Consider the following 22,260-nt stretch of genomic DNA (forward strand, 5'->3'; position numbering starts at 1 on the left):
TACAAGGCTATTAATTCCAGCTTCGAATCTGACGATGAAAATCACGATAAACGTGATAATTAAGCAAAGGTATATTTAATGGCTCACGAATGTAATGCGTAAGAGGCTGCATACCGTGTACATGTGTAACAGATGAATCATTTTACCGAGAATCATAGCTACCGGAAAACTCATCAACCGGTTACTCTACAGCTTGTTATCATTATTGCCACTAATTATGAAGTTCCACGTCGAAGCTTTGTTCGAGAAATTATTATTTCAAAATAACGACGTTAGTCTGGTAAAATTAATTTGAAGAAAGTTATCAGAAATAACGAACAATAACTGAAACGTTAATTGCAAAGCTTTTCTATAACACTTTCATTTAATTTGAATATATAAAAGAATCGTGGGGTGGCAAACGTGAAAAAACGTGAAAAACGTGTTTCATTAAAACATATTAATTAGAACATTTTATTACACACTGAATGACACAGTGTACATTCTTCAGAAACAATTGTACTATATAATTGCATGGCATTACCTGTGCGTGTAATTAATTAAAGCAATGTTTCAATGCATTCATATAAGGTTAAAACATTAGAACACAAAATCATGCTTCGACACATATTATCAACGTATCGATAACGATCGCGATTTTTTTTCTAAGCGAAAGATAAGATTGTTTTCAAATTTATCTTCGGTGAGTAACGTTCAAAGATAGTTTCTTATCCGACATTTATAACTGCTCCAACCGTAATACATTCAAGAGCACGTAAATTGCGCAATCTTTATCACAACAGGAACAAAACACAGAATTTCATTAAACACTCGTGCATGCTTTAATGAGATTCGAAGCACCTGATTCTTGAAATTGAAATTACAACTTCAAACAATGACTATATATGTTTTCTTTTTTTTTTTTTTAATAATATGCCAGAAGAACGTCTCCCTAGTTATTTCGCAGGCTGATTGCTTAGATAAAATCTCTTCCTTTCAACTCAGTAATTTTCGTTCGAATAACCGAGCGAATTGATGGGGTCTCTGACCGACCGTAGGTCGTACATTAACCATCTCTCCTATTGGTATGCGTGGGTACGAAACTGGATTATCTAGACCCTGAAACGACCTGTACGTGTATAGCTAGCGTATTCCGTGCGGACGTACGGTAATGCCGTGTTCACTGCAAAAGATAAATGTTACAGACCTTATCCTTGGACCGATGACTCGTACTCATCGATCAACGTTGACTCACCGAATCTTTAGAATCGAGATGCATTCTTCTTATAAAAGGACGTGCTCGTGTCGTCCAAGAATCATGACCACGCCCGCTAACGCGATTATTTCTAACGTAACTAATATGCTTTTTCGCAATTTAACCAAATATTTCAAGCTTACAGACGAGAAAAGTAATCTACTACCAACAGGAAGAAATTGAAATATTAATTGTTTCATAGTTTCCCTGGGAGTATAAAAATGTAATTACACGAAACGAAAGAATAATAGCATAATATAATTATAAAAAGAAAGATACCACATAAGCTACAAAAATATTTGTATCGGAGCACCAACTTATGTATATAATCCAAAGCTGTTAAAATATTTGATCACCTTGATAAGTGATGAAATCACGAGGCTGTAATTGCTCGAATCAGCCTATCGTACACAAACATATTTCATTTCAACAAAAAATAAATAATTTCGATCCTTAATCGAATCAGATATCTAGAAGAACTGCATCACTAATGATATGTATATCATTCAAATGAAGTACTATGTTTAACGACTTCGATTGTACCATTTGCATCGACCTTTCTTTACGGCTCAAGGCAAACCCGTGTTAACTGCAAGTCGCATAAAGCGAAAGGTATTTCGTGTTAATACGACCTTAAACTTTCCAGGTAGTACGCGGGGCGTATCCCTGCTTCGTGTTCCACGATGCCATGCACGTGGCCAAAGATTCATGTATAATATTTCGACCTTGATTTTGCACGCGTTCAACGACGAATTTTCTGGATATTTTTGTTTTGCCCGCTCCGAATGACGACGCCTCAGCGGTCGCCAAACGTACACGCTCTCCGGACGTGCTAAATAAATTCTTCGTCACGCGAAACGTTCGTCTCAACTTTCTCGTTCGAATCGATAATAAAGTTTATAGAGAGTGCGAATATGATATAACGGGAGCATTAATTAGTAGGCGAGTTTCACCGTGCTGGACGTTGTTAGTACAACCATTGACTCATCGATTCAATTGAAAGGTTCGAACGAGCTACACTCGAGAGTTTACGTAAAAACGAAGGAGGAACAATAAAGTATATGCAGGTATTAAGGATATCATTGTAATCGGAACGATATCCTTGAATTATATAAGAAAAACCTGATAAAAAGGAGTGAAGCAATAAGAGTTACTATTTTAGCCGTTCTATTATGAGGAACAACAAAAGCTGGTATTGCTTAATGCCAGGCGTTATTCATAAGTTTAGATCGATAAATACCAAACGTTCGTCTCGTTTTATACATACTTCCAAGAAAAAGTATCCATTTCGTTTTACTTTGTGCCGTGGCTGAGAAAAATAATACAACGAAGGGACCAAAATGGGGTGGTCTGTTTTGCATGGTAATCGAATTCAAACAAGATACCATCCAGCCACTACAAAATTTATAAACCATCAACGAAAAATACCCTAAACCCGAATGTCGTGACCTTAACAAGTTCTTTTTTTCTTCAGAGCACTAAAATTTCAGTTGAAGAATTCACCATTACTCGTAAAAAATTTTATCCATATAAATGTTGAATAACAAGAAACTCTCCTGACTGTAAAGTATTGAAACATCACCGAAGATGATAAAACGTTTCGCACTTAAATTGTAGCTGTATTAATATTTCAGTTAGAAAAACCATATCGACGACGATCGTGAAGGCTTGAATATTTGATACGCAGTAATCGCGCATCGATCGAGCTTAGAAAATGTATAGACGGATGGAAAAGTAAATAGCAACGGAACGGTAACGTCACGAAAACTGACAAAGTCAATCGAGATGTTATGAAAGTCGCGACGGAAAATTGCAGTCGATAGAAGGATAGATTTCTTACGGCTACAATAAACAAATTGTAACACCGTGCTATTGTTCTTTGCTTATACGGGGATACATGTTATAAAACACGTCAATCTTACGGTTAATGGAGAAAGATATAATCACGGTATGCGGTTGCATTATCACAGATAGTGTATGTGTAAAAGTGGAGCATCGAGATGATAAATCTTCTATTATCATGATATCATAATTCACGCGGAACGTTTTCCCTAGTCAGATAAGTGGTCAATAATTTCTTCGAATCTCCAATTTCCCAATCTCCTCCTTTCTATCCGTGAACGGTACGATCGTGCGGTATCTATTTTAGAAAATAATCCTGAGATAACTTTATCAGTTACGAATGTATTAAATTTACGAGGAAGAAGTCAGGGAAAGTTCCTGAACCCTTTGCTGGAATTTCGAGAAGTTCGATGGGAACTGGTCCAATAACGCTTTCATTCACGTTTACTTTTCAATTAATACGGCCGTGATCTCGGTGTACATCGTTTGACCTTAACAATGACCGCACGAATTATTGGGACTATCATCTTGCACGACAAGAAGTCAATGAACGCTTATAGATTAAATTTGTAGTTTTCAAAAATGATATCTCATTGATACGAACTGATAATGTTTTTAACGGTATTTCTATCGCAACACAACAAAATTAAACTGATGTTTAATACTAACCTCTCTTGTTGATTAACTGAATGTGATTTGAACAAAAATCAAACCTCAAGAATCGTCATTGAATTACGCACAGTTATATATCAATTTATCACAACGTTCATCGATAACTATCTATTTTCTACAACTGGTTGGAAATGAGATTGATTCGTTACGTATTTTCACTGTGACCACTTAAAAATTACTTTGTTGCATAATGTTTCACGATAAAGTACAACGCATTTTAGACACATCGTTCCCGCTTTTAATACGCCATTTTTTATGCGAGAATCCAAGCTTCGATAGATCGATTGAGTCTATGGTTCTACGGTCGCACGGAGCAACTCCGAAAAAAACCGTTACGCCTAGGTTATGTTTCGAGACATGCATATATATACCGTAGAATCACACGAGAACGGTAATTCAATCAAATAAAAGTGTGTGTATAACTTCTGACTCACCTTTAACAGCCGTAGAACACAACAGGGCAATGAGGCAGACCCAGGTGATCGTCATCTTGAAGTGGCTTGTCGATTCCATGCACATCACAAAAAAATCACTGTCTAACTTTCTTGATGGAACGAACTGCGATTTAATCGCGCGTTTCAACCGAACGGAGCACAAAACTCGGTAACGAAACTGACGCGAACGTGGTCAACGTGAAACACGAGGATATAACGAGATACGAAAGACGTGCGACGTCAATTCGAATACAAGTGCCCGACTCGACGCGAGTGCCAACCAGATAGCTCGGCGCGCGAAGACCGTCTGCCGCGCGCTTTGCTTTCGGTCCGCTTCGTGGGACATCGGCAGGAGCCGAGATCGCCCGAATGCTCCGATCCCCCGATAGCTCCGTTTGACATCGTCTGTTGTGTACCTACTTTCGTGTCTAACCTACGTATATACGCACTTTACCGTATATACCCTTTATTATGTGATTATTTTCTGTAGTGATTATACTCACGATTTTCTGTTTCGAATATGTATTTACAAAGGCACACGAACAGCTCACGAGACGTAGTTTCCTTCTCTTCGCGTCCTCCTACAAGCACTTCAGTTTAAAAGGTATGTACTTTCTTTTGTAACAATTTCTTGTCCGTGATAGGTTAGAATAAACTGGTTTTGCGTATAACGGGTAAATAATTGCACGGTTTTTGTTATTTCTGAGAAAGAACTAATCCTTTCACAGTTGCGTAGTTAACAGACGTACGTTTCTTACAATCTACCAGTGAAAACTTTTGATTTAAAGAAATAAAGGTTAGTAAACACGCTTTAATGCCTGCTCGTTAACCAAGCGTTAAACAATACCGTATTATTACTACCGTTATTGCATTCGATTCATAACCATACTTTTACCTCTTATACGAGCGATCGTATATTATTGATGTCTTTATAATAAAAGTTAGAGAACACTTTTTAAGGGTTAAAGATGGCGGATACATTCAAATCATTGTTATAGAGGGCTCCACGTTGTGAGATGAAAGGTTAAAAATTTCTGAAATTCATTTGTTCAGTGAATTATATTAAAATCAATATTAATCAATATTTAAATATTTCCATAGTAACCAGAAGTAGGTGCTTTGTAGATATGTATTTACATATCATGGAAGGCATAGTTGTCTATTGATACACTGTGTGATACTTTCATTGACCTTTGCATCTACACTATAATTTGTACTTCATATGCAGTTAAAAACAGTTATTTCTTAACAAAAATAAGAAGACATAAATCTAATTTTCTTTTCAATGTACATATATAGGTCGCGAATAAATTAATTTAATTATTATCTAATTCTATTAGTACTATAATTAGTAGAATTAATTTCCTAAAAAGTTGTACAAGAAACTAGGTTTTTGTCCATTAAATTATACATCACTAACTTGTACAGGTGTAACTTGTTATTATACTAATTAGAAATATCGCGATAAAAGACTTGTACTCACGAAACAGGAAGAGTTATTAATTATAGCAATCAAAAAAACTTAAGAGATTACTTCACGGTTCACGGATTACAGATAGTCTGAGAAGTAGGTATAATAATATAAGAAAAGAAACTAAAGATACGTCGGAATAAGTAGAACCGTGCACAGGTGTTTCGACGTATGTAGGTTCGAAGAACGTTAGCTTTTTATTACAAGTAACTTTTCTAACTCGTCGAGTGCTGTTGAGGTCATCGCTGTCCAGCACGAATATTACATTAATTTTGTAAAGTAGCAAATGGAAGGTTGAAATTAAAAAATGGCGCAATCGTGTGAATAATTATAATTATGCATAGCGTGCCTTACTACCTACGTACGTTTTCTTTGCGGTATTTAACATGTTAAGTCGATAAAAATATCGCGCTCATAAATGATTAATCGCTATCGAAGGAATAACGACTTTATGATCCACAGTGGAGGCTTGCGAAGAAATTATCACAGCGTAAAATCGAAGAAAAGAGGCTAAACCTACGCGATAAGAGGTTTACTTACAAAGGTAGAGCGATACCGTGGAACGAGCGGCACGGTTTACACCAGATGCAGCCTCGAAGCGTGCAACTGCACCACCATGTGCATTATGACAATGCTTTCCTATCGATGTTTACTCGGCGATAACGTTGTTGGGTCTTACGAGTACGATTCAACACGATGGCGTACGTGACCGATATGTCGAAGGTGTACCACCATTTGGGTCCAAGGGAAGCTGCAACAGTATATAATACCAAAGGAGACGTACTAAGGACCACAGTTTCGGAATTTATCAAGTAAGATAGTACCTACTTGCACTTTACTCTATGCATGTTATTCCAATGAGAATAGAGGAAACGGTGAAACCTAGCCGTATGTATTCCCTTAACGGAGCCACTTAAAAGTTTTATGTTCTTCTTTACAATGAGTTTTAGCACGAAATGTAAATTCATTTCCTTTTTTCGATAAAGTTTCCACTTCGGATAGGTGGTACGATTTAAAGTTTCACGACAGCCGCGTTTCTATGAGAGCGTGTACGTAGCAAAAATTTTCCATCGAAATTTTATTTCGAGTTTTCCTCTTTCTCTGGATATCTAATTGGTCCGCGGCAGTTGTTGCATTCTATGTTTAGCTGGCTAACGATCGATAAGAATCGATGCTGCTTTAGTCGAGCAACTCGGTTAACCGTTATCAACTTTTTACTTATGTTTCTCTTTCGAAAGGTAAAATTAGGTTTATCGTACGACATGCTTAGTTCAAACGAATGGTGGTTGCGCTAATATTATCGTTTAAGTGTATAAGTTAGGGATAGCGAGATCTTTAAAACCAAGTTCTAGTTTGCGGTTTCCATACCAGGCCACTTGTTTCTGTATTATGATAGAGAAACATTTCTACGAATTCGGTTAATTGAATTGGCGGATCTACGCATAATCGGGTTATCAGAAGGCGGTCGAATTCTCTGCTACTGTTCAAAATAGTCGCTTGTTTTGATTAATAATTTTTAAGAAAGGTTTGTAAGTAATGGATATCGGCGCAAGGTACGCCTAATCAAAGGCAACCTAAATTACATCGGTGTACTGATGTTCATCCGTCGTGATAAATGCAGTAGAACATGATTCGAACTCACTAATTTTCTCTTTGATTAATCACCGGTAACTGTTACGGGTAAAATATGGACTAAGAAACGAGCAAGGTATCTAACCATTGGATGCTCGAATCTATATCAAAAGCTTCCAGATTACGACTTATTCGTGAAAAATCCCGAGGCTAGAAATTTTCGCATATCAATCCTCCTATTAACATCGAACTTGTTATTACCGTAATCAACCAGACGCATTCAATCAATCCAGATTCAAGTCACGTGAATGCTTGCCTAGTATTTTGATCGGTCGCTGAATCCTTTCAATTCATCCAGTCAAAGCAAATATTTATTTAATATCAAAACTGCTTTTGTTACGAACGTACGTTTACATAAACACAATGACCAAATGATATTTTTTATTTAATTAAACCATGCAGTTGCTGAAGCGTGATTAGAATCAATATCAGTTTCAATAACCGCGTTGCAAAATACACAAAGAACAGAGAAAATAAATTTACACGGTTGTTCGTTGATCGATCGAATTTGGTTATTCTATTCGCAACTTTTTTTCTACCATGCATATTTCTCGTTACGCGCGCTTGTATCGGCTTCGGTTACACGGGCGATAGCAAAGTTATTTTCGCGGTAAAAAACCGTAAAAGCTTAAAAATTATGTGTTGCGAGCTGTTGACAATTTTACAACCGCGTTTTAAAAGCTGTGTACTCGGGTACCCAGACATAGACGCATGCACGCGTAGGTCGTTGTGCATTGGTTTTAAAAAGTCGTTGAAGCGAGGATTAAGGCAGTAAAAAAGTTGCAAGAAAATATCTTACCCTTTGTTATAGGTATTGTTGCCCGTAAACATCGGTAACTTATAAAATACTTTGTTTTCGAACATCGAAGGTAAGTTCTTATACGAAGCAGGTTCTTTGTTAAGTTTGTTTAATCAATATTAATGGGTTCAACAAGAAGCACTTGATACCATGGACGGTTTCTAGAATCTTAATCTCATTGAATTTTAATACTTTCTATATTTGTCTTCTGAATTAGCTCCTGCTTGACACGGATTTATGTAATCGTACTAAAAATATTAACGTTGAACGCTGTGTCGGAGAACATTGCGCAAAAATAGATTAACTGTTTCCAGGTTGCCGTGCTAACTGGATTGTTGTGATCCTCTTAACGTTGTAGGTAATTTAAAAGTGGTAGATAGCGATTTACTGAAACGCAGCTACCGAACTTTGATTCGTTTACAATTGAGGGAAAATTTAATTAGATTTCACTACTTTTTGTAAAGTACTAAATAATTTAAAATGTAACTTCTCTAACATGTGGGAAATAAAGATTGAAAAGCGATTTGCAAGCTTTAAATAAGATGCATGTGAAAATGTATCCATCGTATAATGAATGCGGTATTTAATACGTATCGGATACATCAATGACGGAAAAATAATGAGGGAACACGGATTGATAAAAATCGGGCTGTTCCACCACCAAATAAATTCCTGCTACAACGCTTCTGTCGCGATTTAATTTAAATCTAATTAAATATCGGATATACATGAATTACAAGCGTACATTAATACGCGTTCATTTAAAATTTTCGCATGGATATTTTAATCTCGCGTGTCTCTTCAATTTAATCTCTTGTTCGTTCAATTTATACCCTGGTGATGATAATGTTTTAAAAAATTGCTGGTCGTTGCGATGATCGAGCAAACTGTATTTCTTTAAAACACCTTAAAATATTTCGTGTCATATTTTTTATTTAACCTTTTGTCATGGACAAGCGTGAGAAAGGAAGGTTTAAATAAAAGCCGTCTATCCTTCAATGACAAACACTTAGTCGAACGTTTTGTACGAGGAAATCGATGAATTTACCAGTGCAGTTACATCAGCGTTCCGGTTTGTACGCGAAAAGGCATTTAATATTGCTACAAATATTTCCCTGGCGTACACATAAATCGTGGATTGCTGCCCTGTGAGTTGGTAACGCCGGACGTAGGTATTAAAATATCCCGCATACCCATCGTGCAGGTGTATATATTACTTCGAAACTCGGCTCACAGTTTCCTACGGATTGAACGTACCCGGTATTCGTCGGGAAATTGGATACACGCAGAAGGAAAGAAAGCAACATAATTCAAGAATGCGACTCTTGCCGCGTTAACCGTGTTCCTTTCTTGATACAAGCACAACCGAATTCTCCGTTGAGTTCCACAAATTTCACCTGAAATCGTCGGCCAGTCCATCGGGATTGGAAAGCATAATTAGCTCGCGTGTCGGTACTAAATTAAACGTATAAATCATGGAAGAATCGATCCAACCCGTTCGCCTGTAATCTCCGATGATTAAGAACCAGCTATACGTACCGATTACGAGGGGATTCTCGCGTTCGCTACCTATCATTTCCGACTGTTTATTGTCTGTAAGCCAACAATCGGGTAAACCGATGGAAAGTGTGTCACGATGTTTGCACCGTGAATCGGTGAAATAATTCCGGAATTCGTTCGAAACGAAACACGACGATCGAACGTTTCAAGAAAATACGAACGAACGGAATGGTAATGAAAGGACGAAGACGAGATTCGAAGTAACGGGTTGTGTTTACCTTTGAAAACTCGCGAACCGTTAATTATTTGTGATTAGTTGACCGGTAGCATATTTCATTGACGCGGCCGCGGACAGTGAATTAGAGTAGGTGGTGAATGTCGCGCGGAGATTGAATTTCGATGACAAGCGTAAAATATGAATTAACTGGCAATGTATCGCTGTTTTGTTACGTAATAGTTTAGTACTTCGATGCTGGTATGTAGAAATTGGAAGCAATCGTGGAATAATTACGCGTAATGGTATCGCGAAAATGTTAACGATTCAGTGAATATGGTGGCGCGTTTGCACATCGTCGAAACTGTCCGATGAAACGAGTACCATGATTATCAGCGTCAGAGTATGGTACACGAGGGTCGGACAACAAGTGAAATACATTTGAAAATACATCGAGTTAATTTTAACGGATGGTTTAACGTTTTCAATTCATGGTTGAAGAAATAAATCAAAATCGGCACTAAGAACGTTACGAACGGCTGGGAAACTTACGCATCAGAACAGACGCAGCAAAACACAAAGCTAGATCTGCGGAAAATTAACTGCACTCAGTTTAAAAGGGTACTCGTACAGCGTCGAACGATCGATTTGCTTCCCTATATCGCATACGCGCGTAATCGCGTTTGCATTCTGTACTTTGATACAGAGCGCTCGTAAAATCCTCTTTCGAATGTCCAATGAACGATGCTATTACATTACGAGCCGACGATCTCGTTTCTCAAACGTGCGCAAAATTGTTACAATTTTCACCTGTGCGTGGACAAATTTCGCCGCCTCGTGGAAACACCGAATTTCTATTCGCGACACGCGCGGAATATACTTTCGTGAACAATGCGAAACGATAAAATTTGTTTGTCTGCCCTTCTCGTATTTCCATGATCCATCGGAAGTTCATTTAACGCAGCGAACGAGGAAGCCGAAGAAATCGAAGAGCACGTATCGCGGCTAAGTTAGCAACAACTTTAGGATCGAATAGTATGACTCACATAGGAATCGTGAAATCGAGACTGTGTATCGATGAAATTACCACCGCGAGGGATGCCAAAATGTTTCAGCTGCTGTTTCGTAGCGAATCAAAGTTTCAGGGAGATTCAATTTCACGGGGAGCAGGAGAATCTACTTGAAACGGCTGCATGAACCAAGGGGCAGGGGGAAAGGAACTTACTTCTTCGAAAGAAAAGTTGCTCTAATTCGTAGGAAAAGATTAGCGAGCAACGAGTAATCTGATTACTCTACTTTAAAATCCCGCCTTGTTTCCTCTGCTGCTGTCTCTGTTAATGGCCAGGATGCAGTAATTACTAAGCAGAGTGTCGGCTTGCAATCGTTCTACAGTTAATACGAGACGCAAGGAAATCCGTTTGTATTTTCCAAGCGGCGGAATCGAATAACGATACTCGTCTCGTTAAGCTTTAAATGCTTGCTCTTTTATCTTTCAGTTATACCGTATCGATGAGTTAAAATTATTTCCACCGTTTTGGTATTATCCGTGCGGATAATGAAGCGGAACGGTTGGTAAGAATCCGCTGAAGGATCGTAACAATTGTAAATGATCCGGTCAGCGTAAATCTGTTCAAATACGAAATATTCAGAATAATTATTACAGAAAATCAGAAGCTCCGTTAATAGTTCGATGTTTCGAGTCTGTAAAAACATTGTACTTTGCACTTTGCACGAATGTTATTTTATGGATTAAATCGGTTGTTTAATATTCAACAACCTGATGTAAGCAGCTGTTGGAAATGATTTGTAAACTATACTAGTGTCGACAATCGTCTGTGTAATTTTGATCGGTTACCTGGCCGAAACGCGATGGATTCCAGTCACGTAACAGTACGAATCAATAAGCTTAGGCTTCGAACCTGACAAATACAGGCTAACGATTCTTAAATAACAGAGTGGAAAATAAGTAACCGTTTGTGCGAGAAGTATATTATATATTTTTCGGGGCTCGCGAATGAAAGCTTACCGTCTACAGAGCGATACAATGTATAATTCATACAATACGATCTTATAAGGAAGCCGATAATTGGATGTATGAAGGCCCTATTGAATTCCATGTGCTGGTGCGTCTGGCTTCGATTTTCAATACTTGGTTTTGACAGGCACTTGCTTCTCACGACACAATACCTCACGTATATACGCATAATATGATCAATTGGAATCAAATCGAATTCCACCGTGTATTTTATTTTCCCTCGGTCCGGTCTACTTTTTCGAATCTGTTATCCGTAAAGCGTCTATCATAATTAGTTGGAATATTCAAGATTTCGTTATAATCGCTTGCGAATCAGATCGATTCCGAGGATTCCACGAATCCGTATTTATTTCGTGAATCAAGTAGCAAGGATCAGTTTAATTCGGACGAGGTTGGAAAAGCGGATATCGTCGGTAATTGACGGTTTGCGATTCCAGTTACGTTTGATCGCGTGCATCACGTTATCTTCGTTATTTTTAAAGATATCAAGTTGCGTTACAGCATGCGGAAATGTAGCAGTAAAATCGATGAAACGCTGTGTTTAGTAAAATCGATCGAAACGCCGTATTAACAACGCGTCAGCAACGTCACGAAATTACAATCGACAGCTGCGGTTTGCTTTCAGCGTCAAGAACGAAGCGTTAATAGACGTAAAAATCCTCTAGGAAGTGCTGGATTAAAGCGGGAAGAAAAAAAGAACGGCGGACGGGAAAAGCAGGCCGGCATGCATGGCAGCTTTTCGTGATGGTCTTAATTAAGCGAAATTGTAATACGACGTGATGCACCCCAAAAAGAATCATATGTAACGTAAATTAAAGGACCGTGGGTGAAATTATTTTAAAAGAATCTCCACTGATATTGCGCACGAAAAATTCAAAATTATCATTAAGATATATATTTCTATTTATTAAAGAATTTTAGCAAACTGGCCTCGGATATTTAAAGGAAATCAAATCGTTTAATTCGAACGTACACCGAGGTTATTTCAATAAGGAATACTAGAATCGATGAGTTCCGTTTTCATTGCAGATTTTATAGGCTAAATTCCTTTCATTCGCTTCTGGCAAATGTTTGTCGATTGAATCGATAAGATTGTTGATTTAAAAATTAACGGAAATATTGGAAGGAAGGCACTGGTGTTCATTAGTCGAGGCGAAGCGTCACGGCGTTTCCTTCGTTTTCATCGACAACTGTGAACGACTAATAAGCCGCTTCGAACGAATCGAACTGGAACTCTATCGATAGCGCAACCTCAGGTGCGTTATTACTTTTCGAAGCGCCATTGAATAAATCCATGGCCCACTTTTATTGTACGCCGTGTACTCGTCGACTTTCACAGATCGACAAATAGTAGATAACGGTACGATATAAAAATCGATCGTATATTCTTCGAGTTAATTGAAAATTATTTATGCGCCTGTGACTTCGATTCTGCCGTTTAAATATAACCAGCAGTACTATCCCCCGTTCTAGATACCAAGTACTCGATGATTCTGAACATATTTTTTTAAGTTTCACGTTAAAAAAACGTTACCAAAACTTTTCAAGAGATGAGCCTTGTCGAATGAAAAGTAGAGCGAAAAGAAATAAATAAAGTAAATTTCTGCTTTGGTCTGTGACAACAACGACCCGAGTTACTTGACACCGGAAATACGAGCAGCAGACGGTGTCTCTCAAATTTAATATCATTTTCATTTCGTGAAATGAAATTTTCGGTATCTCTAGTATGTTTCTTTGTTTTTGGACGTTGCACTGTTCGACCGCTGCCGCATACTCGCCTGTGACTTTCTTTACATTTAATCTTTATTTCATTTTTTTTTTTTTTACTTCATCATGGACTCGAGCGATCAAAAGTAAACGCGTAATCTATATATAAAGCAATTGATATAAATCGCTTTCATGTTTCTTTCTCAGAAAGCTGTATTATTCACGTCTGCTTCATTTTAACTTTACTGAACGGATAAGGAACATATTTTAATAATGAAAAAAGTAAGGAAAGATTTGGTAGACTGGTGGCGCAATGAACGCCACCAGACGCGGTTCGATCGCGCGGAATTTCGAGAGAAAAGCAGCACGTTGAAGCGGAAACGTATAAGCTCGGTAAACGAAAAGGCAACGGAAAGAAGGTGGCAAGAAGCACCATCGATTCCTCGGTAGTACATCCGTGTAATCCGGGCTATCCGCGAGTCGACTTTTTATTGCCAGTTCGACTAATTTATCTCTCTAAGCCCTGGTGGCGTCTCATACATAAATCCTACTGACCATCTCTGCACCACCCTCGTATTCCTGCGCTGGTCATCCTGTGCACCGGCTGAATCGCGTCGGCATCCACTTGTCCCTCCCTACCTCTTGGTGAATTAGAGAAACCCTTCTAAATGTGGTTGGACCTTGCAAAAAACCAGAACGATTCTCAGGCATACTGTAAGAGGCAACTTTAACCCCTTGGGACGTTTAATTTTCTTACGTCGTACACCGGACCATCTTGAAATATCGAAATTACTTACGTTTCTAACTAATGGAAAATTTCATTTCTTTTCGTGTCTGATGTAAAGAAATTCGTGTTCAAAGTGTTCGATTAGATCGATAAAAATTTGTGGAAAATAGGTGTCGGTATTTTCCGTATGCATCAAGGTTGCATCGTGCGGCCTGATTTCTGCTGCAGCGATGGTTGCGGCGAGGGCATTAAAATCCGAAACGGAAGCGGCCGAGTGAAATGTAATGAGAACATTATGGCATGGCAGGTAGGCTTTTAAGTGCCCACCCCTTCTATCCAGCGATGCTTAACTTTGCGTCGCGAAATGTCCTCTCTCTATGCGGATGTTCTGAATTCTGTCAGTCGACTACAATTCCATTACTCAACGAAATCGAGCGCGCGTAATGCGGCTGTATTCCGAGTTTTGCGAAAGGATTAATAAGTTCCGGTGCAATGCCATATGCAATCGGAGTTTGCGTTATCCTTGGCGGGTAGCTTAGTTTCGTCTGAATGATCGCACCTGAAGCTGCAGCCTCAAGTATAGAATGACTATGGAGTAAACATAATCTGTAAGGTATTACAAAATATTTTCATCAAAACCTTAGCAGATACTAGTCTTGTTTTTCCTCTGAATTAAATTCCATTTCGATCGTTCCACTTTAATTTCAGTTACAGAACCAGTTCGTTAATTCCCATCATTCAAGGTTAACGCGTGAATATATTAATTAACGAATATCGATCATTCTTTCAATGCGGGCTGGTATTCTATCTATCTTAAAACATAAGGGTGTAATAACTCATCGCGAAACCCCATGGTATAGATAGTTTTTCTGAATCAGCTTTATATTATATACTGACCTATATGTTACCTCGGTGTCGTATATAGATGGTGCTTTTTTCATGTACATCGAACGTCGTTAGATAATCGGTGTCCCTGCCAGACCCTCATCAATCACTAATATCAGCGGCCAAAACTCATCCCATCATAACTGTGTGCGCGAACAAACTGCAAAACGATTTATCCCCAGTCTGTACAGCGCAAAATCTGATAATATTTCCCTCCGTTATCAGATTTATTTTCTACTGTAATAATGATTGCGGTCGGTAAACGGTGTATTCCAGAATAAAAATAGGGATTGAAAAAAAGTAACAGCTAAGTTCTTCGTAAAGCAACGTTCTGAAATTGATACAAAGATAGGCGGGAATTCAATGCTTTTGCATTAAAGCGTGTATCAGAAAGGTTCGTTTAGAAATTAGAACAGGCTATAATTTGCCGAACAAATTATCGTGCTCGATAGCAAGTCGATGAACTGTTCTCTTTTCAAGCAGTTTCATAGAACAAGTACCGGATATGTTATAAACGTAACAGCTGATAACGCGTACCTCATTGGTGCTTAGAGAAAATGGAGTAACTACCTCGCTTGATAGCGCCTTCCACATGCCGTTCTTTCTTAATTTCATACCGGGTCTTATCTTAGCCCACTGTTACTCGCTACTCGCCTCGTTCCTTTTTCTTTTCTTCTCGAATTATAAAACGTAAGATACCGTAGAGTCAGTCTGGCAGCAGCGTTCGACGCTGAGGAGCCCCTTTTTTAAGTGGCCCTCGCTAGTTATCTCCGACAGAGTACAGCTTTGCATAACGATTATTACTTTCTTCCCGGCTAAGCTTTGACCGACTCCGTGGAGTTCCTATTTTTTCCACATGTCATTGTCGAGGTTAATCTTAAAGAAATTAATCATTCGACCGTCGTATTATTAAAACACATTCACTTGAAGTAAAACGCAGATCGAAGGTGCTGGAAAATCAGCACATTTTCTGCTTTATCATCCGAATTTATCTATTCAGAGCATTGGCTAATATTGCCACCCTGTGTGCTTTTTTATGATAAAATTAGACGTTAGCCTAACAAACAAATTAACCAAGTATAATATCGAGTAGGCTGTAGTTAAATACCGCGATTTAGGGTAAGCGTTATAGGAAAGTTCACGCGATTTCTGCACGAATTGAGTTTCCGAACTCGAAAGCGAAACTACGTACAAATTAAAAGCCAGTCGTATAATTCTCCATTATAATTTTCAATTATTCTGTGCTATGTTTCAACGTTCCGATCAGTGGATTTGTTAATTGAAACATATTGTAATAAAACATAGAGAGAATCGTACGACTGATTATATTTAAATGGACACGAAGCGACACTGGGCAAGGCACTCCAATATGCATTAGAAACGTATTGATTTCAAGTCACAATATTTATATATCGTCTCTTCCGTACCCCAGATTGATCGCTTTTTAAACATTTGTCATGAACAATCAAAACGTATCCTACCAACGATGCTGCCGATCGATCAACGTTTCAAGCAAACAATTTTCTCTATTCGTTGATTGATTTCGATGCAAAACATTTTTCAATTTTCGGCAATATGTACAGTAATTATGAAAAGTGTGTAACAACAGTTTCAAATTATTATATTTATCCGCTGGATTGCATAGAGGCGTTTATTATACCAGAAATGGATGATATTCGAATAGGTGGTTGTCGATGTTTTCGCAATTACGGGGATCACTTAACGAGTGTAGAGAAGCAAGAAAATCGCACGTCGAAAATAATAGGCGTACCTCGATCGATGCTTCGCGTGTAGCTTTTAAAACAATCCACAGAGCAGCTTCGTTTCGATGCGAACTATGGCTGGTGTTTCAGGATCGATAGTCAATTTTGCGATCAGCCACAAAGCTCGCGCTAAAATAGATCCTCGTTTCACCGATGAAACTTTCCATTAGCTTTCTCGTTTTAAATTACAACACGACTTGGCTGTACCCGGATCGATGGTATCAGACTTTCCGAGGATAAAAAAATTTCTTGTCTCCCGTCTATTTAACACCATCTATTTCAATCAGCTGATCCGTAATTTAAATCGCGATGTCTCCAGAAGTCATTCGCGTTCATAAATATTATCAAATATTAAACGATAAGTTGGAATAAAGATTAGACAAAATCGAATGAAGCGTATTTATTTCGTTCGTCTGAGGAGATTTATTTATTCGACACTAATGACGAAAGCACCGATAAAAGGGACACGTATTTCGATTTAGCGTACCACCGCTGCCGCTTATAAATCAAACGTTTGACGCTCTTTCGAGGCTTTTTCTCGGTCTCGTTTCCTGTTCCGCGCCAACTTTCATTCACGTTCAGTATATATAAACCAAGACGCGCGTGTGGACGTTTATCATGGGTGACTTGTCGTCTTTCTTTTCACTTTTGCCCCCGCAAAAGCGGCCAAACTTCGTGCCAGCAAAACACTGGCTTCCTTGAAAAGTAAACCGTTGACCTATGAAATACAGAAATCTTCTATAAGGAAGAGCAGTTTATATCCCCCACCCCTCATGCTTGGAGATTTATATCTATATAATTTTGCTCAAACTGCCACTGCGATTAATCAAATAAAACATTCCGAATGCTATTGGGTATTATTATCGAGTAGCTCGAGGGATAATGTTTAAGTACAACGATGTATAAGTTGAGAAGGAAACGTTAGTCGGTCGTCGGTGAAACGTGCAATTGCAGATGTCAGGATCTGTTCAGTGTTGCTACTTAAGATACTAGTCTCTTCCGGATCAGTGGGCAAGCAGGTAGAGAGAAAGAGATCAATCTTCGACGTGCCGCACCTCGAAATGGATATTACCCTGGTTTCACGGGCCCGACGGAGACACCGATCCGATACGGAAGAGTTACGAGCGACTCTCACGGGGAAGCTATGGTTTCACGTGATACCTTAAAGTTTAATCTCGATACGGTGTACGTCACCATGTAGTAGCTTGAGTCGAAAAACCAGGGCACTCAAGTATGTACTTTTCGAAAATTATTAGCCGTTTTCAGCTTGACAGAGATAATTGATAGAAGATCAGATAACATCGCGAACCAGAAATAAACATTAATTAAAATTCTGACCCAGCGTGTCGTCTATAAAATGCTGTCGTCTGACGAGGGTTGATGTCTATAATAATTTAAATCATAATTCGTCACTTCAGATTCGGTTATTTTTACTGCAACGGTCAACGTATTATATTTGGTGTCTTCAAAGAATATATTCTTGAAATAAAAGACTATCACTGTCTCGTTTATGTTAAAATCGAGGGAAACATGGGTTTCGAGTTTCAGTTTCTCGTTCCATGTGTTGCTCGAAATTCTCAGCCCTTCTCGAAGATTGACCGCGTCGTGTACTCGGTTTCGCGTGTAGCCACGAAAGCGTATAATTCGAAGTGGCAATTTACGAAAATAATGCAACGGCGTAAGTGAATCGCGCCAACGGCGGAGCGTAATAATTCATTTGAGTTTAAGTGCACTGGAACACCGACAGAAACGACGGATTCTGTCGTATCAAGATTGCGGTTTCCACCTTCGCCTCGCAGTGATCTGCATCGCTTAACCGTAGTAGCACGGCCGCAATGCCATTCCCACGACGCGACGCATGAAACTTTAAAAATTCTACCAACAACGGCAAAGTTGGAGCGTGCAGCGAAAAAAAAAAAGAGAAACAGATTCCTAGTCGGCCGGAATCCTATTTAACGACGTATTTTTAACACGTTTCCACGCTGGCAAACATGTCCAAGCTGGTTGGCGAAGCTCAGCGCGGCTGTAACACGCTCAGAGGATAAGCAAATCTATTTTTCGTAACTCAGCTGTGTAGCTGACATGGGAGTATAATGCGATTCAAAATGAGGAAATTATGCAAAAGATTATAACCAGGGTATATTGTGTCAGCTCCGCGAATACTTTGAGTCTGTTCGTTACACTCTAATCATATTCTGTTTAATGGAATTAATTGAATATTATTTTTAAATTTTTGGGAATGTTTAACGAAATAGTTTAGGAATAATACGTGCGGAATAGTATTTGTTAGAATTCCATTCATCAATGTTCAGTGAAAGGTAGGAGAATGTCATATTTAACGCGCAAGTAGTATAAGTCAGGCATTGGTCAGACGGCGCAGCAGGGAGGACAATTGATTTGCTTGCAATAGAAATTTATGTGACTCCCTTCAGAAACCTTTCATTAACATAATTATCAAAGAGTTCTCTTTATTGTAAAAAATTATCATTAAGTGGATTGTACCAATGCGTATTACTTTAACATAAAAATTCGCGCTTGATTAATTTGCCGCTGAATTAATTCATTTTTCAATAATTACATGTTATCCGTTCCGAGTAATATTGGACGATTCTTTGAATTTTTTATTACAATCGTTATTTCCACGTCTGGATCTATTTAAAATTTTCACGAGTACCGTTAATTACGCATACTCCTGGAGGTAATGATAATATTCGCGTGTGTAATTTGAATCGAAGCGCAAAAGCTGTGACCGTGTAACCGAAATAATGCGATAACTATCGAAGAGCGCGCATTACTCGGATAGCTAATGAAATTTTCTCCCTGGAACATTGACGCTATTCACTTTGAGGTAAATCGGAATTAAAACACCGTCGCGTTACATTCAGGAAAATGGTCTGCAATCGCGATGATAACGCGGCTACACAGCAATAACGATATTGAATCGCTGCCTCGCGTTATTGGATACCTTTTCATTAAAAATTACAATCAACCTTAATTTTTGGCAAATTTCAATTAAACGCTATAGGGAATCACAAAACAGATTAAATTTATTTTGACAAATAAATTCGAAGGGCTATAACTTTGAAATTAAATCCGTTTACTAAAATCGCGATACGTAGTTCTGTTTCTCAAGAATTTGAATTTTTAGCTTCGAAGATACCAATCTCTGACCATTATAACTGGGAAATCAATTGCAGTCGCGACCAATACTGCTAGTTATTTCCTCGTAGAAGCGTCAGGCCGTCCAACGAACAATAGCGAGCATCGGATCGATCGGTAAGAGCCAATCGACTGGCATCACGACCGCGCGGCATTACACGTTCCGTAATATTTTCAGAATGATATACTTTCGTAGTCGACCGCTCGATCTCCACGTCGAATTGTAAGCTATGATAGTACGGAAACGGATGAGATATTTTGCATTTTATGCGTCTCTGCTATCGCGATGCATTTACCTAGCTAGCCTGCATCATTGCAGACACTCGTACAGCATGTGACACAAGGAATTTCGCTCGCAATATTTCTAAAAGCGCACTCCACTGGATTGTGGATAACGTATTTACATTTTCATAAAGCAGTCTTGTTTTGCTCGCGGACTGTCGACCACGTTCCCTCGAAACTTACGCCTAACATATTACGGTTATTCCGCGCGTACCACGACACTTAATATCCTGCTTTAAAACTTGCAATTTGACAAGGGATAAACATATTTCACGAGTTCATAACGTTGCCCGCGATGAACTAGTAATGGATAGTAGGATTCGAAGAAGCACCAGCTTTCTCTGTTGATTAAGAATAACTGCTCTTCTTCGACGATACCTTACCGTTTCTTAAATTTAGCTGGTACTGTACACGAAACATGGTCGCGTTTGTGTTATTTTATATCGCGCCGTGTTTTTCTTTTATTTTCAAAAATATGACGATGATACATTGTTGGTTTACAAGGCAGTAATTTAAATAATCTCTTCTATCATACAGATACTGTAGAGTACCGGTGTTGTTGTGTTTTATAAAAGTATCCTAGAATTTTCTTCAAACACTTTTGTCATGGTATAAAAATGATTGTTCCTGGATGAATGTATACTTATGCTGTTTCGTGTAAACTTCTTCATATATTTGACGATGTTTCTTTGCATCGATGGTAACGCTTTTTCAACGAGAGAACGTAGCTCGAATTTGTGGACGGTTAAGACAATACAACGAAGTCGCTTCTGGGAATGTTTGGGCTTAAAGCTCGGGGAAAAAGCAGCGGAACAATAAACTCCTTTCCTTCTTGTTTCCCTCGAAAGCTTACGGTTTGACTTTCGCGCTACCGGCTCTATAAAGCTCTGTGGCAGACTAAGTGTTTTACTCTGTTATCCTCTTACTTCCTGCACAGCTGTTTCCATGCTCTCCTGGCCATCATGAAACGTCATTTTAACCGCGATATTTTCGCGTCGTTTTTTCAAACCGTGCATTACCCCATCTCGAAAAGCTAAACTATATATCCTGGGGACGTTCAGTGAAATTCATAGCGCGGTTCCAGCGTCGCAATGTTTTATTTCACCGACTGGTTTCAACAGAACTAATCGTCGGATCGTTTGCTCGCAGATTTCATAAACTCCTGCTAATGGCATCGATATGTTTGCAAAAGCAAATTCATGGTTTCGCTCGCGAATTCGAATCAACTAAAATCCCGGGCAAAAGTTCCCGGGAAAACTTTGAAGAGCCACTCGATGAGTTGACGAAACGAAGTATAAAAGCGAGCGTATCGCTTTACAGTGCTCTCCTCGTGCGAGATGGAAAGGCAGTAGGTGATCTCGTACTTTTAAACACTTTTGGAGACATGATTTACCCGTTGGCACAGCATTTAACGTGTTCGTATTCTGCAGCTTACACACACCGGAATATTTACGTCTTTTGAAGTGGTCGAAAAATGTTCTATACGCTTGGTAATTACCAACGACGCGGCTGGTAAAACGGCTAATAGAAAACCAGCCGTTGCTTCTACCAACGAGAAAAAGATATATTTTACTTCACAGGGTTTACTGCAAAAAGAATTTTCTATGCAAATACTGATTTAAAATGTAGAATGGAACTTCAAAAGTTGCTTTGGTAATTTGTAAGTTTCAGTACCATTAGTTAAGAGGAAAATTGATGAGAATAGTTTGCTGTTCTCCGGTTTCTCCTTTAAACTTTTAATTCTTGAAATACTTGACGAATTTTTCATTCAAGTTTTTATAAAGCCTGAGATATTCAGATACACAAGAGCGCGAAGGTATTTAAGCGGAAACTAAAATCGTCATAAATTATTCTACCTAGATTTTCGACTTATTTTTCTTCGAAGAATTACTTTTTTTACGGCT

At 38.6% G+C, this 22,260-nt stretch overlaps 2 protein-coding genes across 8 annotated transcripts in view; one reads left to right on the forward strand and one right to left on the reverse strand.

The window, feature by feature from the left end:
- The window catches only part of Fas3 (fasciclin 3), a 266,165-nt gene extending 261,660 nt beyond the window's left edge, over positions 1-4,505 (reverse strand). For 2 of the 5 annotated variants that reach the window (XR_013063386.1, XM_034327039.2), the window contains exon 1: positions 4,183-4,504. Coding sequence is in view for 4 of the 5 variants with exons in the window: in XM_034327039.2 (XP_034182930.1) it covers positions 4,183-4,267 (85 nt within the window). In the remaining variant the exon portion in view is untranslated. Of the gene's footprint in view, positions 1-4,182 lie in introns of all 5 variants that reach the window. The other 3 variants (XM_076692048.1, XM_034327040.2, XM_034327043.2) reach the window with 3 other exon arrangements.
- A 33-nt stretch (positions 4,506-4,538) lies between these two features.
- The window catches only part of LOC117605566 (uncharacterized), a 56,904-nt gene continuing 39,182 nt past the window's right edge, over positions 4,539-22,260 (forward strand). For all 3 annotated transcript variants that reach the window (XR_004581737.2, XR_004581738.2, XM_034327045.2), the window contains exons 1-2: positions 4,539-4,786; positions 6,116-6,465. Coding sequence is in view for 1 of the 3 variants with exons in the window: in XM_034327045.2 (XP_034182936.2) it covers positions 6,350-6,465 (116 nt within the window). In the remaining 2 variants the exon portion in view is untranslated. The remainder of the gene's footprint in view (positions 4,787-6,115; positions 6,466-22,260) is intronic.

The sequence above is a fragment of the Osmia lignaria genome, chromosome 14, assembly GCF_051020975.1.
Source record: "Osmia lignaria lignaria isolate PbOS001 chromosome 14, iyOsmLign1, whole genome shotgun sequence".
Taxonomy (NCBI): Eukaryota; Metazoa; Arthropoda; class Insecta; order Hymenoptera; family Megachilidae; genus Osmia; species Osmia lignaria.